We start from the raw sequence: 18,163 nt of genomic DNA on the forward strand, positions 1-18,163 counted from the left end.
CCAGTAAGAATCGGGGAAATCGTTTGACCAAGTACTATATGTGTAAGGTTGTGGTTTGATTTCTGTTTTCTGTTCGCCAGCCTGGCCTTGGTAACATTCCGCGGACTGGGCTGTGTGCCCAGGATGGCTGTTATCGTTAACCTTGCTGCCTATCTGTGCTTGTTATATGCGTGTGAAGTCTTACTTTCTGTTCGCGTGAGAACCTACATTGGAGGTTGGAGTTTTGGGGGAATTTACTTTGTGCTGTGGGCGGGGGCAGAGACCCTCGTAAAAGCAGCGGTCTGGTGGGGAAAGGTCAGAGTCTGCATTTCCTGTATTGTGCATCTTGGAAGTTTAAGAAATAAAGAACTGTCACAGTTACTTTAAGTCTGGTCCTTTCAGATTCCTTACAATATGAGGCCGAGCTGGAAGCAGCAATTATCTGAAGGAAGCACTCAGTGTTACGAGGGAATATCTTCTGCAGAAAAGAAAGAGAAAGAAACTGAGCTTGTTTTTCTAAGGTCAAGATGAATCTCTACACAAATATTCACCCTTGTAGCCGTGAAAGAGCTCACCGGCAGAGTTAAGAATTCCGGGCCTGCTCCAGATGCAGCCTTAAAATGCAGAGATGTTGTGGGTAAAGAATGTTGCTGATGTCAGTGGGAAACCTCAGTAACATCTGAGAACACAGAGAACTCTTTGGGGTAGGAGATGAAAGGCAAGTTGGAGCCGTAGGAAGCAGACCGAGGGGGCGAAAGGGCAGCCCCCAGCGATCCCCCGCCGGCGTGTGCTGAGGAAGATGAAAAGGCGCAGCTGGGAAGGACCAAACAAGATCATGGTTTAAAGGAAGCATTCCAGAAGTGGGGTCAGCTTGCTTTCCTCATGGCAACCAAGGTGAGGAAGGGCTAAGAGGAACCCATGACACCTGCCTCAGTTTCCCGGCCGCAAGTGCACTCCCTGGTCCCAACTTGCAGAGGACTTTAGAAGTCAAAATCAGCACATTCAGTTGGGCCCAGAAACAAACTGGTCATTATTGTAGAGCTTTTAAAACTGGGGCAGTATGTTAAATATGACAACAGACTCCCTCCAATAAATGTGCAGCTGCATTCTGAACCAGCTGAGGAGCCTGGACTGTTTTCAAAAGCAGCCCCTGGACCGTGTGTCCCTGGACTCTTGGCGGGAGAGGATTGGTGCATGGGGTGCTAGAGCTCCTTAGCTGGCCAATCACCTGAAGATAGGAAAAAGTGCTAAGCACTTTTGTAAATGCCCCCCCCACAATGCCCCCCCACAATGATCCTGTCCCTTCAAGGGGAATGCTGCTACAATCCCCCAACCTAAGTGGAGTTACGCCCTACACTGCCTTCCAGCCCCGCCCCCCCATTAGCACCCACACCAACCAATGGCACCTCAGCCTTGTCTGGACTTTCATTGGTTCTCACCCAGCCCACCCCTGTGTGAAGGTTCCAATCCAGAGCCTTCAGTGCCTCACGAATCCAGGCAGAAAGCAGAGAGGGAGCTGTGTGTCATTTGGGCACTGGTGACACCAGACCCCTCCCTCTCCCTGCAATTTTAATGAGTGTTGGTTGGTCATCAACTCCTTCACAGTGAAAATCAAAAGAAATCTAGCAAAAATCACATCTTAGGCCGGGTGTTGTGGGTTTTCCGGGTTGTATGGCCGTGTTAGGGTTAGCTACCCGTGAAAAGACTATGAAAGCCTTCGACAATACACTCACATCCTAATTGTGGTCTGTTATAACATGACAATAGAAGAAGTTTCTACATCTCTTGATCTTTTTTTAATCAGTATTGCTTGCTGCCTTGTAAATTTTGATGGATTGACACAAGGGTCCTAAGCAGTGACACCCACTGGGCATTAATTGTCACAGAAGGGCATGACCCTCCACTTAGGACTGCTCTGTCAGCCCCCTGATAATAATAATGAAAGTTAAAAGACACTTTTCGGCAGGAACATAAATATGAAAACAAAATAGTGAAGGAGGACCTTTGACTTCACAGATTACCAGTGATGGGCAGTTGCTTTGGTTTAACTAGCAGTGTAATATGAGTCCTACTTTCCCAATAAACATTTCCCTACAAACACTTGGGAAACACTGCAAAGCCCAAGAGGAGGGACTGCTGACTTCCCCCCGGAAGTCACGTAATCCCATTGCTGGGATTGGGGTAAAAACACAAAGGTAAAAGCCATTTTACCATAGAGTTTTTGCTCAAATACCAGAGTGCCCTGCATCAACGGCGACATCATGATATTGCTTCCAGTGCACATCGGAACTGAAATAGCCACATTGCCCCAGATGTCACTGTGATGCCAGCCGAGGCCTCCCCCCCCCCCCCACGCCAGTAAAGTCCTTCCATTCGCCAGCTGATCAGTGGCAGGAAGCTGGCTTGGGGCAGGGATCCCCCTCCCACTACTGCCTGGGAGAATTAGAGGGAGGGGGAACCATCTCCCAACTTATGTTCCCTCCCATTCTAAGCTATAGGGAAGAATCGTTTGGAAGATCATACTAACTGCTACGATTGGAGGAAATTTTTTCTTCTTCCGACCCTAATGAATCTGCCTTGCTGCCCAAGTCTTTGTGCCTCCAATAGTGGTCCAGGGTGCTAATATGGGACAGCCATACCGAGTCTCTGTTCATAGAGTAGGAGAACCCTACCAAGCCAAGACAAGCCACTGATGTCAACAGGGTGGATGTTACTGTGTTGAGAGTGGCTGTGCAAATTGTTGAGATGTTACGATTCAGCCCTGATGATTCAGCCAATCCAAAACACATGAAAACAACAAAGAAGCCCTGACTATTTATTTCCAGCTTCAAAAAGCAGCATTTTGCACCGTGACAGTAAATACAGTTTTAATCCTAAACAATAAAATGCTGAGCCACCAAATGTCATGATGATGAACCCTCCGGCAATGAGTTCATCACCCCAGCATTCAATTCCTCCTGCCCTCCCGCCTCCCCAGCCAGCCTCCCCAGCTAGCCAGCCAGGTCAGGTGGTAGAGCAAGTGCTCCGCTGGCCGGCACCCTCCTCCCGCCCCACCCCCACCCCCAAAAGCCGGGCTGGCTCTGCCACCACGCACCCTCCTCTTGCCCCCGCACCCCAAACAGCTGGCTCCGCGAGGCCCCTGTCACTTCTGCCCAACAGGGCACCAACAGTTTAGATCATTGCAGGGGGCGAGGAATGCTTCCTAGAGCCCACTGCATCCTCCCCTTCCCCCCACCATGGGCTTTTGCTACTAGTTCAGATATAATTCTAGTCATTCCTAGGCAATATAAGATTCATGAAACCTTTCAGCTTCTATCTACAAAAGGACACTGTCACAAAGGCAAGAGTGAGGCTGTGTCTAATGGGGCAGTCATTGTCCCTCCCCACCACCCATACAAATGTGATGGGGGACTCTTGGCTGTCATTCTCTGGGCCAGGCACAAAGAAGCAAACCAGAGGAGACATCCGAGTCATCTGCACTTCAGGACTTTGCTGCTGCTGCTGCTGCTGCTTCTAAAGAATCCTTTCTTCCCACTGAGTTTTAAAAAGAGATTTTTAAAGGGTTTCAGCCACTGACTCCTTAAAAGAGACGGGCCTATTTTCTTGAGAAAAATTACGTCCGAGAAGGAGGACATGAATGCATTTGACAAATATATCCAAATGAGGAGAGAATTTTGGTCAGAGGAGATGCTGGGTAGAAAAGGGAATGACAACACCAACAGACTATTAATGGGTTTAGGATTGAAAGAAGATGAGCTGCTGGTGATACCATCTAAAGCGACAGTCTCTCAAAACAACTGCTGGATACAAGACAGATGCAGTTTTCACTGTGATCCTTCAAGAACGAGGAGACCAGCAGAACAAAGAACAGAATGAGGAGAAGAAGGAGAAGAGTTTGGATTTATGTCCTGCCTTCTTCTGTAAGGAGACTCTTTTTCCCTTTCTCTCCCCACAACAAACATCTTGTGAGGTAGGTGTGGCTGAGAGAGTCCTGAGAGAACTGGGACTGGCCCAGCAGTCACCCAGCAGGCTTCATGCGTAGCAGGGGGGAAACAAATCAAGTTCACCAGATAAGAGTCAGATGCCCATGTGGAGGAGTGGAGAATCAAACCCAGTTCTCCAGATTAGAGTCCACCTGTGCTGGCTCTCCAGGAAGGCGGGAGAGCTGGGGATCTGGCTCCAAGAACCAATGACTTTTTAAAGAAAGTACCGTGATATGAGGCTCTTCCAAGGGGTGGAAAAATAATCTGCTTTCTAGCTAATGCGAGGCCAGTGCCAGCGTGCCAGCCATCTTCATCTGCAGCAGCAAAATCAGCAGCAGCAGTCTTCAGATTCGCAGATTTATTTTGACAGGAGCTGTCATGAACTACAAAATTGCAGATGTCTAATTAAGACTTAAACAAATAGAGTAATTTTGCTGACTCTCTCCCACTTGCAGGGCTTAAATTAGCACAGGCAGCTGGGAAAGCAGCATTGTCAACAGCTACCTGCTGGTTTTAGTCCCTGTCCCCACCTTGTCTTCAGGCCAGCTGTGTTTGGAAAGTGCACACAGCGACGGAGCCATTTGGACATCATATACCTTTGCGGCTTTTTCCAAAGGTATTGGACATCCTGGCCCCCTCATGCCTGTCTAAGCTGCCCACCCAAATCCCTCATTCCCTTTGCTGCCCCCACTCATTCCAGCTTCTGTGCTCTGCCTGTTTCTGGAACCGGTGCTGGAAATATCCAGGGAGCTCCCCCACTCACCCTGTGGCATGGAAAACAGACCTGTTTGGCTCTGCCCAGCCTTCCCAGTGAGTGGAGATGTAGCCCCCACACAGGTGGCCTTGAAAATATCACACTGAGCTGCTTTGCAGATGTTGTGGACTAGATGGTACAGTTCATTTTGGGGGGTAGGAACCACACAACAGAGCGGAAGGACTCACGCAGAATGCCCCAGGTATCTCTAGCAAGATTTCACAGAGAGGAGCTGGGCAAGATCTCGCTCTCTCTTTGAGGGACAAATTTGCTATATTGAACTCCATTTGCTGTTTCTTAGCCCACTCACCTAATTTATAAAGGTCCGCTTGGAGCTCTTCACAATCCTTTGCAGTTTTCACCCCCCCTACATAATTTGGTATCATCTGCAAACTTGGCCACCTTGCTATCCACCTTGATTTCCAGGTCATTTATGAATAGGTTAAAGAGCACTGGTCCCCAAACGGATCCTCGGGGGACACCACTCCCTACATCTCTCCATTGTGAGAACTTCCCATTTACACCCACCCTTTGCTTCCTGGTCCTCAACCAGTTCTTGATCTTAGCCGATATTCCTTGACTGCTGAGTTTTCTCAATAGTCTCTGGTGAGGAACTTTGTCAAAAGCCTTTTGGAAATCCAAGTAGACAATATCCACTGGTCCTCCCTTATCCACATGCCTGTTTATACCCTCAAAGAACTCTAGTAAGTTTGTAAGGCAGGACTTGCCTCTGCAAAAGCCATGCTGACTCCTCCTCAGCAGGTCTACATGTTTTATAATTTTATCTTTAATGATAGATTCTACTAATTTACCAGGAACAGATGTCAAACTGACTGGCCTGTAATTTCCAGGGTCCCCCCTAGATCCTTTCTTAAAGACATTGGCCATCTTCCAGTCTTCAGGGATGGAGGCTGATTTCAGGGATAAGTTGCATATTAAAGTGAGAAGGCATTCATTTTCTGAAATTCTCCAACATAGTGCAGAGAGGGGCAAGAGCTCCCAGGGCCGCTGCATCCCGTGCCCTACCCAGATCTGGGCCTCAGGGTCATTTGGAAAGGACTAGCAATACTGTTAAGGTGGCATCAGTGGCCAGGAAATGGTCCTGTGCCCACCATCATTTGGAGCTGAGATTCTGAAGGCCCCCTCTGCTCAGAGCAGATTCACAAATATGCTCATCTCTAATTTAGTTAATGTTCCCTAAGGGGGTTGGACTGGATGGCCCTTGGGGTCTCTTCCAACTCTATGATGCTGTGATTACATGGCAACCCCTGGTGGGGCTTTCCAGGCAAGAGGTTTGCCAATTGGTTTGCCAATGCCTGCTTCTGTGTAGAGGACTTCCCTAGAGGTCTCCAGGCCAAGTGCTAACCAGGGCCAGCCATACTTAGCTTCTGAGATCAGATGCGATTGGGTTAGCCGAGCCACCCAGGTCAGGGCACACTTCCTGCTCCCCTCCCTAACTCAGGTGAGACACCCTGATCTCGTGTCCCCATTAGCTGGGCAACAGCATCTCCCTCCTATCACGTCACTTTCAACAGTTAAGTTGGCCTTCCTGCTGTTACGGTGTCTGAAATCAAAGCTTTGCATCTCTTCTTAGTCATCTAAATGCACAATTGTGGTACTTCATGTTAATTCCTCTCTTATCCAAACGTTGATGTAACTCACACAATTATATTGCATTCAAAAATAATCTCATTGCCCGCATGCCGAGAGACGAGAAAAAGTTCACTTCGCAGTTCTTAGCACAGAAGGGATTGCTTAAGGAATAAAACTACAATAGCAAAATCACATTATTCAAATGCTGTTTTCCACGGGGAGAGAAAATATTGAATTACAAATGGCAGAACACATAAACACACCCATGGCGGCGTCCTTCTACCCATTCCTGCTGAGACTGTGAGTCATAACATCAGAGAACCGGCAGGGAGCCTTTTCTGCCCACCAACCACAAGGGAGTAAGAGAACTAGCCAGCCTATTGCGGGCATCTCAACATAGGGGCACCCCCTCCTCCCCCATTTGGAATGAATAAACCCGCTTGTGTGGAGAGGGCCTACTAAAAATCTGCCTGTGTCACTTGGGTGTGGAGATGACTCCCAGGTGACTGAGACACCCTTCTGCAGGGGCCTCCAACGGTTCCAAGGTCTCCTTTATTCAGAACTACAGGAAAGCAGCACACACACACACACATACACACCCCTATCAAAAACGTGTCCGCTAAAGGAAGGATTTTCATTATGCTCTGATTTAAAAGGTGGTTTCATCTTTGCACGGTTAAAAGAACAGGGGAAGTTTAAGGGTCTGATTCCAGCCGCTCCCGCTCCACTCCATCAGCCAAGATATATAAACCCAGAGAGTGCGGGGATCCAATGGAGAGGTAATTCATCCAGCCAGAGTGCCTGTGGATCTGGGGCCAGGCTGAGGGTCAAACTACACACTGAGGTTTGTAATGAGTGGGGCACACAACTAAGAGGTTTAAAAATACAGACAACCGAAATGCAATAGTAAATAAGATGAAGGTAGGAAAAGCAGCATGACGGACTGCGGACTGAAGTGAGAGGGAGGATGGAAGGAAGGCACAGAAGGGGAGACCTGGACACTATTACCCCATCTGTGGAGAGGCAGCCAACGCCCGGAAATGTGGTGCACATCAGTGTTATCTGCCCACCAAAGAGGTCCAGTTGACAAGCTTGGTTCACTTTTGTACACAATATCTGAGGAAAAGGACCATCATAAAATCACCCCCAAACAGCAATCCATCCCTCTGTCAGGAGGATTTGCCGGCTTCCTCCTCCTCCTTCTCTGGCATGTTCCCTCCTCCAGGTTTTATTTTCATTTTCAAAGCAAACCACAGTGTAATGTTACATCTGCACAGACATTTTTAACAACCAGAGGTAGTGGCAACCACACTTAATTACAAACCTGGATTCAAGTATTGCAAGCTCTGTTCTGTGGTAAGCAGAAATAGCTTTAGGGCAGTGATGGCGAACCTTTTCGAGACCAAGTGCCCAAATTGCAACCCAAAACCCACTTATTTATCGCAAAGTGCCAGCATGGCAATTTAACCTGAATACCGAGGTTTTAGTTTAGGGGGAAAAATGGTTGACTCCGAAAAGTGCATTATTCGGGAGTAAGCTTGGTGGTATTCAGTAGCTTTGTTTTGAAGCAACCATGCAACTCTTCAAACGGGTGAATCACGACCCTAGGAGGGTTTACTCAGAAACAAGCCCCATTGTCAGCAACTGAGCTTACTCCAAGGTAAAGGATCATGCTTTAATTCTTTGCATGAAAATCAGTGGAGTTTAACAGCACTTAACAGGGTTACCTACACTGCTTCCCCAAAACTAGGTCTTAGGTTTAATGCTAATAATTGAGCCCAGCGGCCCAGGCCAGGCTACATGTGCGGGAGGGGACTCTGTTTGCGTGTGCCCACAGAGAGGGCTCTGAGTGCCACCTCTGGCACCCGTGCCATAGGTTCGCCATCACTGCTTTAGGGGATTCTCCTGTTACTATGGTTGGTGTTCCTATTGATGAGACAGTTGACCTCTGGAACGAGGAAATGACCTGGACAGCTGAGAAGGTCACTACCAAGCACCCTCACTCAGCTGTAAGAGCCCAGGTAGCTCCTTGTTTTACGGAGGGTCTGAGGGCAATGAAAGGACCAGGGAGGCCACTAGAGCAACTGTGGAGGAAAAACGGGGTCCTACATGCCGGCCTGTTTGTATCTCTGATTCTCCCTTCGCACGGGTGCCTGTCAGCGTGTTCAAGTCAGGGGGAAGAACGTAAGTTTCATTTTCCATGCCAACATTGCCACGCATGCACGAACTGTCCCGTTTTTCTGATGTTCTGATTGGCTGCAGGCAGCGAGGTGCGAAAAATAAAACAGTCCATCTCCCATGGTGTTTGCATGGGAGTGGGAATCGGCATGGGTTTTTTAAAAAAAGAACCGCCAATTTATCATTTTTTGGAAACCCCAGGATAAGGAAAATCTCACGGAGCAGGCCTGAGTTAGACCTGGAAGCCAGGCGGAAATCATGGCCGAGCTGGGATTTTTCACCTCCTTATCCCAGGATATATTCGCAGGAGCACTCTTATATCTAGACTAATTTCATCAGTTCTTCCAGCATGGCCAATTGGCCATGCTGGAAGGGGCTGATGGGAATTGAAGTCCATAACATCTGGAGTGCCAAAGGTTCGCCACCACGGATATATAGTATGTGGGGAAAACGCCACTGACTCCCCGTGGAAAATGGTGCGGCACCAGGCAGAATCCAATGCGAGTCTCTAATTACGGTGCCTTGGTTTTTTCTTTGCAGCTTTGCTTTCAGCTTTGCATCTTCTTGGCCATTCAGCCAAGTTTGCCATTTTTTCCATAGCTTATTCCTGTGACAACACTTTTGGATTCCATCCAAATGATGGGAAATGCTTCCCCCTTAGATCATGTGGAGCGGATAAGCCTTTTTCTCCTGGAAAGTTCCCAGCTGGCTTCAAAAACTGCTACTGCTATTTTTTTTAGGGTTGTGATTCTTTTATAAATGATTGTACATATCTGCATGATTCATATGAAGGACTTGGGGATACTTGAACTTCCAAACTGCTTAAAATATTATTTAGAATAAGAGGGAAATGTGGCAGGAATGTTAGACCAGGACCAAAATATCCCAAGTTCAAGTCCCCACTTTGCCCAGAGTCCTTTACTCCCTCTCATCCCCAACTATGGGAAATTATGACTTGGTGCTGAAAAATATAAGAGGAGCGGCAGCAGGGGAGGCAGGCCGCTTTTGTTACACCTGACATGCTATCATGTGAAAAGGCACGCGAGAAGAGTCGCTCCCTTCTCTGGAAAGAGCCAGAACTGTCTTCTCGGAGTAGCAGCAACTGAGCCCTGCGCCCCACCCACAAATCACGGTATCTCTTTGGAATTCACGGTTGTGAAGGGGAGGCAGCCATGGGCCTCCGGTGGGCTCAGTTGGGGCTTTTATTGCCATCTGTCTGATGTAGTTCCTATTTATAGTTCTATTGGCTATTGTTATCGGTTTTAATGCTGTTTAGATTATTATATTGTTAGTATATTTTTATGTTGTTCACTGCCCTGAGCCCTTCGGGGGAGGGTTGCCTACAAGTTAAAAGCATAAATATAAATGGGTGCTGTGTGGTTTCCGGGCTGTATGGCCGTGTTCTAGCAGCATTCTCTCCTGACGTTTCGCCTTCGACAATACATAAATATAAATGATAGATAGATAGATAGATAGATAGATAGATAGATAGATAGATAGATAGATAGATAGATAGATAGATAGATAGATAGATAGATAGATAGATAGATAGATAGATAGATAGATAGATAGATAGATAGATAGATCTAATACGTATCAGTAACATTTCCCCAGTTGCACCCTGATCCAAAGAAAGCAAAATATATACTGAGGCAGGTTTTCACCTTTGGATCACCTTGGGGAATGAGGTGTGCGAGAACCAAAACTGTTGCAGCAATTCTCAAAGTAAGTACACCCAGGCTTCCTGCGGAGCACAAAGTTTATTATAAACGCCGCAAATATCTCCACACAGAGAGTTTAATGGGAAGCAGCCGTCATCAAATAGGAAGTCTTGCTATCAAATTTCACCTGAGGCAACATTTCAAGGTGAACATCATGCTTGGCGAAAACATGGGGAATTTTCAGAACATCAGAAAACTAAATTCAATAGAACTTTCCCAGAGCATTCCCGCCCATCCCAATGCTATTGATTTCTCCCAGCTATGCCCTTCTCCTGGAAAGGATGGACAGACGGATGGATGGACGGACAGACGGATGGACACACACACACACACATCTCTTTTCCATCTTGGCACCCCAAATTCCCTATTCATTAAAAGAAATTTTTCATACTCTTTGTGCTACACCTGCTCTTTTGAAAAATAAGCAAATTATGCATTTCTAGAAAAAGTAGAAGACGCAAAAGGGCGAAGCTACACATATCTTTTGTTTCCCTGTGAGCTGCAGACCATCTATTACAACACAATGTACGCCAAAAGAATAATAGTGCTTATCAAAGATAGTTGATGAAAACTGGTATTTGCCCTTAAATAGCAGACAACAGAAGACAAACTGTACTTCCTATGCAGGCTTAACAGATAGCAATGGGGTAATAGCTTATTAGCTCTAGTCTACGCAAGCAACAGAATGAGGTGGTGGAAGAGACAGTAGCCATTGAGACTGCACGAGGTAAAAAATAAATTTTGGATTACTACCATCTGTTGATCCCCTAGCTTAGGAGGGGCTCTCCATGATGGCCGGGTCTTCTGCTTGCAGGTAAGCAGCTTCTTGAATTGTGAGGGGCTCTTCCTCTCTCTGCCTTATAGGCTGCAGTGGAATTTTCCATTTGGCTACCTCAGCATCCCACTATCTCAACCTTCTACATACCCCACTGTTAGACATCTGGATGATTCTGAGCAAAGGTGGGTTACGCCATGTAGCATCACTTCAAGACTCATCCTTAAGATGCACTTTTAAGGAAATTTGATGTGTGGAAACCACCTGCCTTCTTCACAAGCATGAAAACTCTGGCCATTAGCGGAATCCCCAGTTTGTGGACAAGATGCATCATCTAGTCAAGAGGAAATCTGCATAGTACTTCAGCACTGAAATAAATTATTTTTTTTAAAAAAAACAGGAAATTGCCTCCAATTTTAAGCGAGTCCTTACCAGAAGGGTCAAATGCCACCTGATTCCCAGGATGTGGACCGGCATCAATTGACACCATTGGCGCTCCCCTCCGAATATCCCACAATTTCAGAACACCATAAGAATCACAGGAAGCAATAGTGTCACCCTGCAAAACACGAGGGAAACAGTGCATATCAATAAATCTAATTCTCAGTGTGATCAGATCTGTAGATACTTACATCCAGCAATTAGAGCCATGAACAGGCAAGGAAGATCTTTCTAGAAACCTGAGGTTCAGGTTTGCCCAAAAGTCAGAAATTGACCCCCTCCCAATAATAGATGCAGGACTTGTAGCTTAAAGAAACAGATACACTCTGGGGCCACTGCTAAGCAACCACGACAGTGTTGCCAGCCTTCAAGTGTTGGTTTCTGTCAGTAGTGGCAATAGGGCTGTTTCCATAACCTATGCCCACAGGATTGTTGTGAAAATAAAACAGAGAAGAAAATGATGTGAGCTGTTTGGGGTCCTCATTGTGGAGATAGGCAGGGTACAAGTGAATTAAAGAAATAATAATTGTAGCTGAGGGGCAGACAAGAGGTAGGTTGCTCGGTGGATGGAAACAGGGAAAGAATTGAGGACCAGGAGGGACCAGAAAGAGAAAATGCATGTAGGAGAGAGGAAGATGCAGAGGTGGAGAGAAGTGGTGGCGGGGATGCCCGAGGTGTTGTCCCCGGGCGCTATTCCTCGATAGATACGTCTCTGTACTGATGGAACACCTCCCAAAGGAATGTGGAGTCCAGCCCAGATTCTTTTCTGTGCTATGAATGAATGATCGAAAGTGCTTTTCGCTTCATGCATGCTGTTTGGGAACCCAGAAGCCAGAGAGAAAGAGGAACGTGCAAAGCAAACTTGGTTCCAAAACTTGACTGACGCAGAATGATCTCTCCATTCCCCATAACATGAAGAGGGCTGTGCGCGGGAACAGCTGCCCACAATGACGGATATGGAGCCTGTAATGAGGATGTAATAGGCAGCTCTGTTTATAACAAAATGCACGGGCTTAGGCCCTGAGCCCAGCCTACCATACACATTTAGGTGCACAGCAATTACTGCGCACTCATCCTACCAGGTGAAATCTTATTAGCTTCAGGCAAGATAAATGGGAGCTTTCACTGCCCACTGACTAGTGCAGGAAGAACCAAAGAAGCTGTGTGGGGGTGGGGGGGGAGCAGTTGTGTGGAAGGCTTACACTCTGGCCTCAGGAACAAGTGCACAGAAAAAAGCCCACAAATCGCCGAGAGAGAGAGAGAGAGAGAGAGAGAGAGAGAGGACTCCTTATGGGGGCCACATCTATGCAAGAGGAGGGCTGTGCGCTTCACAGGGTCTCCAGCATGATGCCACTCGGAAACCTTGATTGCGATCGCTCTGAGAGTCTCCTCATGGAACCTTGGCTGGGAGATCACGGAAGAAGACAATGATGGGCCACTTCTGCCTTGGAGGGGTCGCCATGAGTTGGTTGTGACCAGATAGCTCAGGAGAGCCCTATCTTGTCAGCTCTCAGAAGCTAAGCAGGGTCAGTCCTGGTCAGCATCTGGATGGGAGACCGCCAAGGAAGTCCAGGGTTGTTATGAAGAGGCAGGCAATAGCAGCTACTTGTGAATGTTCAATTCAATTCAAAGACCTTTATTAGGCACAAAAACCATCATGTGCTGAAAATTTCCAATTTGTAGTTGGAGGAATGCCTGTAGCTTTGAAAACCTTCCTTCATCACCTTGAGTCTGTTGTGACTTGAAACCACTTGCGACCTTGTGAAATGACTGCATACCAGAAGGCTCCCCACCAGTCAGCAACTACATTAACTGCACAGCCTCTCACTGCCCAGCTGAGAAGACAAAATGATCTGGAGAAGAACGTAGAGGCTCTTCTGCTTGCAGTGTCACAAAACTATTCTTGGCGCTCAGTATCTCAGCCCCGCCCCCCTTCCAACAGAGGATCCAGGCAATGGGGCAGGATGTCTGTCATCTGCAGACTTTATAGATGTGAAAGAAGAACGTGGTGTCGAGTCACCACCAAATCCTGGCGGTCCTCACCCAGGAGTGTTATTCTCTATTCTTAAAATGCTTGATACTGTTGAAGGACTGAGCTCCCAATAAGAACAGGAATAAAAAGGAAGCACCTCCAAACCCCCCGGTGGTTCCAGTGGTGGATGATTGCTGTCCTGTTTGTTTCGAGTCAGGCTTCTCCTGGCTGCTTGAAATAGAGTTATAAAGTGAATCATATTCAGATACAGCGCATTCCAGTTGTTTTCTTCCAGCATGGACTACAATTGGCCATGCTGGAAGGGGCTGATGGGAATTGTAGTCCATAACATCTGGAGTGCCAAAGGTTCACCACCACTGAAATAGAGGAACCTCTTTCCTGCTAAACCTTTTGCTCAATCCAGGGATAAAGAGCTCCTTGTGGTGTCTGAGAACATGTTAGGCAGACAGGCACTCTTTGCACATGGAGCTCGAGATCACTGCCCACCCCACAGAAAGAGTCCAGCGCAAACTTGACATGGAGCTCTCTACAGCAGCTACGCTGGCTGTGCTTTCTTTCTGAACGGGAGCTTAGCTGATGCACTCATTTATTCAGTGCATCAAAGGGGAGTCTCTTGGGTCCCAGGAGCCAGGCTGTCAGAGCGGATGAGCGATGCATCACCACAGCCTCTGGAAGAGTGCCAGCAACCACTACCTCCTTCGTGCCAGCAACCACTACCTCCTTGGACATTCCTTCCAAGAAGCAGCACTTCTACCAACCTTATGGAAAAGCAAATTTCAGCTGAGAAGTGGCAAGTATTTCTACCGGCCATCAGCTTCAGGTTTGGTCCAGACCAGCAGCCGTAAGGCTGAAGTCACATCGGCCTTTGGGCCAAAGCCACAGCAGTACCCCAAGGATGGGAAGGTTCAGGGGAGACCAAGGAGAACCCACTGAAAATGCTCTTGGTGCTGCCTGATATGGACTTCCAGCAGCAGAGAGCTGGGCACTATCGGAGAACTCTCAGGAATTTCCAAGGCTTCAGTCTGTCCCGACAATAAGAGCAAGAACGATCCTCAGCCCAGGGTCACCCAGGGCCCGAGCCATCCAGAATCCTGCAGAAGACACAGCCATGCAAGTGCACTACTTGTGGGGCAATTATGGGGCTCCCCTGAGGACAGAGAGTACTGTGGTGCAGAATGTCCTTGCCAGAGATCCACACTGCTCCCAGCCCCTTTTCCGGCCTCGCTTGCTCTCACCCAATAGGAGTCTGTCGCCATCTTTCAGGGGTGCTCTGACTGTCTGTTCCTGCATGGCAGGGGGTTGGACTTGACGGCTGGTGTGGTCTTCTAAGAGTCTGGTACTCTTAGCAAACAAAGACTCAGGAACGTTTCAAGAGCTTTATCGGAAGTGTGTCAGCATGAGGTTCAGATAGCCGAAATTAAAGTTTGGCTCTCTGAGCTCTGGTATATACCTGCAAGTTACAACATAGCTCATCCCCTGATCGCCCCTCCCTCACTTTCCCATAATATCAGCATAATGAAGACTTGTGTGAACAGAGCATTGTTTTGGGACAGGCGGTTCCCTCCTTTGAAGGAAGGCAGATAAGAGAGAACAGTTAAGCTCTATTGACCAGCTACATGCAGGCGAAGGAGGCCTCCATGGCCTTGAGCAACAATAATGGCTCGGCCAGCTGTGGCCCTGATGCAGATGTGCAAGATGCCAGGCTGAGAATGGCGCAGCCTGACAGGTCTCTTCCAACTCTATGATTCTATGAACCAGACGGAGTACCCATACAAAATGGGGTGACTTTGTTTCTGGTTCAGGCCTGGGTCTAAACAGGGACTTGGGTTTCTAAATTCACTCTAGTTGTCACAGTTCAGCATTACCCACCCTTTAGAGATGGTTATGTTTTTCTTATCATGCTGTTAGGGCCCGTTCGAGTGTTCCCTGACTGGTGCTCCAACACGGGTACTTAATGTTCCTGAAGGGAACATGATGGGGGCCTTTTGTAGCTAAGCACAATGAGAGGCCAGAACCTGAGATTTCTCTCCAACTGAGTGGCCGAAGACCAGCCCTCTCCTTTCCAGCCTCACTGAACGAGTCATTACAAGCTTTCCTCCAACACAACTTCTCCTTTCCCGACTCATTTCTCTAGATGTCAAATGGCCGATGTCACACGATAGATCTGACGAGTGGGGCTCCGACTCACCAAATCTTATCCTGGAACAAACTTGGTGCTACTCGATTCCGACGTTACTGTGTTACGAGCGACTGACATGACTACCCCTCAGTGGGGTGAAGGGGTGGAAGATCCGCCACCCGCGCAGTACTATTCTAAGGGGAGGCTCTTATGCTATACATGCAAGTTGTCATGTAGCAAATGTAAAAGCAGGTTTTAAAAAAATGTTTGGAGCTGTGGCAAATCAGCGTCCTGGCTGCTGCCCCTGCCCTGGGGCTGGCCTCCTGCCACTTCCCTCCCATGTTGCCAAACCACAGCTGCGTACAGCTGTCCAGGAGTCACGTGGCTCTTTCGGTGGGGGCTCCAACCATTTGCACATCAGCTGCAGTCACATGAGTGCTTAAGAAAAGATGCTGATTGCACATTCCACATCTTGATCCAGGAGGACAGAAAGTACCTTGTGTGAAAAACAAATGTCTTAATACACCTTTTCTTGCTCCGTCTGGCACCCAGCTTAATAATTCTGTTTGCTGTTGTGCTTTGATCTTGGAATCTTGCTTTAACTTCCATTTCCAAAGAGCCTTGAACACCGGTGCAAGAACTGCAAGAACAGCCGCAATCTCCCTGGTTCAGCGTAAACCTACTTTGTAATATTGAGCCGGTAGCAGCACCCACCATCAAACAAAGATCCTGTTAGCTTTTTGCATCTGTGATGGCGCCATGGAAATTATGAAGTAACCTTTATTAACGTCTGACTTGGAGTTTATGCAAAGCACAGAATCTTTGGAAAACATCAATAGGGCTATTCAGGCATTTTTCGGATTTCATATTCTGTTCCCTGCCTGGCTCCATCTGTCCACTGTAGTGAAGCAGCCCCTTCCTTATTTCTGTCATCCGCATAAGATCTGACTCCAGAATCTTTGGGTTCAGTAATGAATAAGAGCTGACATCAAATATCAATACTATTGGCCGGGCTAAATGGTAGCTGACATCAAGCCGGACTACTGAAGAGATAAACAATATTGAAATTTTGTTTTGGTATGAGAACTGACATTATTTGTCCTTCAGTAAATCAATGGAAGGCTGACCTGAGATGTTTGCCTTTCGGCTCGGAGGGAGGGATCGGGGGTGGAGCAGGGAGTGTTATTGATAGCAGGCATATTTTCCACAGTCCCTGAGGGTTTCATAAAATTGCATCTCCAAAACAGTTAGAGGAGGAGGAATAGGGAACATAAAGGAAAACCGATTTCGTCAGCGCGCACACATGAGCAAGAGCATGACCCTTTGCAAAACTATGCGCGCCTGGGGGGCTGAAGGGCCAATCGATGCTCTGAGAACCACGTGGAGGTTTGGCTCCAGGTTCCCTCTCCCCCCAACTGCAGTGGGTCCTTGGGGCTTTTGCCATGACAATGTGGTCATTTGCCTTCTGATGTTTCCTCCTCTCCACTGCAACCAGCTCGCCTCCTGGGGTCAGATCTCAGAAGCTAAAAAGGGTTGGTCCTGGTGAGTGCTTGAATGGGAGTCCACCCAGGCAACTCAGGCAAGCACAGCGCAGGCAGGCCCATCTCTTGCCTTCAAAACCCTCCACAGGGCTGCCTTCCACCCCTGCGACTTCCCTCCGCCTGCTGCGGTCCAGCCTCCTCTGAGAGATCTCACCCACAGGAAGCGTCAGAAAAGTGTGGGTGGGAAGATGCTCTTCCTTCGCGCCTTCCTGTCGACACCCAGAGCCTGGTCGGTTTCCCCTCGTGCCTGCCGTCAGGGGCGTGGCCTTTTTGATGGCTACTCTTAATGGTGGTGATATTGATTTATTGTGATGGCATCCCTGCAGCAACAGAGCCCCCCTCATGTTTCTAAATCAGGCAAAACAGTCTCCAATGGCAGCAGGAAGGGAAATGGCATGTGTGAAGAATGGAGGGGCACACCTGGGGGGCACACTTCCACTGGCACTGCCAGTGCCTCTTTAGAAAAGGGAACCGCAGCCACGGTGTGGAAACAGGGCAAAGGAGCACTGGGGGGCCTTGCCTTTGCTGAGCAATCTTTCTGGCGACCCCACTGACCACTCGCTCACCAGTCAGCAGCCCTCCCCTCCCCGTGATCCAGCTCAGGCCAGCCTGTAACGCCCAGCTCTGAGCCACTCCCCACTAACCTCATAGTCTCCAATGGATCAAGCATCCACTAAAAGCCAGGATTGAAGTCTATAAAATTATGCACGGAGTAGAAAACATTGACAGAGATAAATTTTTCTCTCCTTCGGGACAATGGCATAAGCCCGGCGGGACGCGGGACACTCTACGCAAAAGCGTGAGTGTCCCGCGAAAATCGGGACGGCTGGTCACCGTAGACTAATCCCCAGTTCACACCGAGGGCCTAAGACAGCGTTTCCCAACCTTTTCGACATTGCGGTGCCCTTGACCTGGCTCTTCATATCTCAGGGAACCCTTGAGGTTTGTTTGATATTTTTTTTTGCATTTTTAAGGGTTTTTGCCTGTCGGTGGGGGAGGGGAGGGAAAGCAGTGTTGACAGCTGTGTTGTTTGCCTAAATTCGGCATGGATTGGGGGGATTTAAAGGGAGAGCTTCCTTCAAATCT

The 18,163-nt window shown here is 48.0% G+C and overlaps 1 protein-coding gene across 1 annotated transcript in view; it reads right to left on the minus strand.

Moving 5' to 3' along the window:
* SPAG16 (sperm associated antigen 16) overlaps positions 1 to 18,163 on the minus strand; it is a 464,997-nt gene that overhangs the window by 121,138 nt on the left and 325,696 nt on the right. The window contains exon 14 of the mRNA XM_048484850.1: positions 11,416 to 11,542. Coding sequence (XP_048340807.1) covers positions 11,416 to 11,542 — 127 coding nt within the window. The remainder of the gene's footprint in view (positions 1 to 11,415; positions 11,543 to 18,163) is intronic.

This window comes from Sphaerodactylus townsendi, linkage group LG02 (assembly GCF_021028975.2).
Source record: "Sphaerodactylus townsendi isolate TG3544 linkage group LG02, MPM_Stown_v2.3, whole genome shotgun sequence".
Taxonomy (NCBI): domain Eukaryota; kingdom Metazoa; phylum Chordata; class Lepidosauria; order Squamata; family Sphaerodactylidae; genus Sphaerodactylus; species Sphaerodactylus townsendi.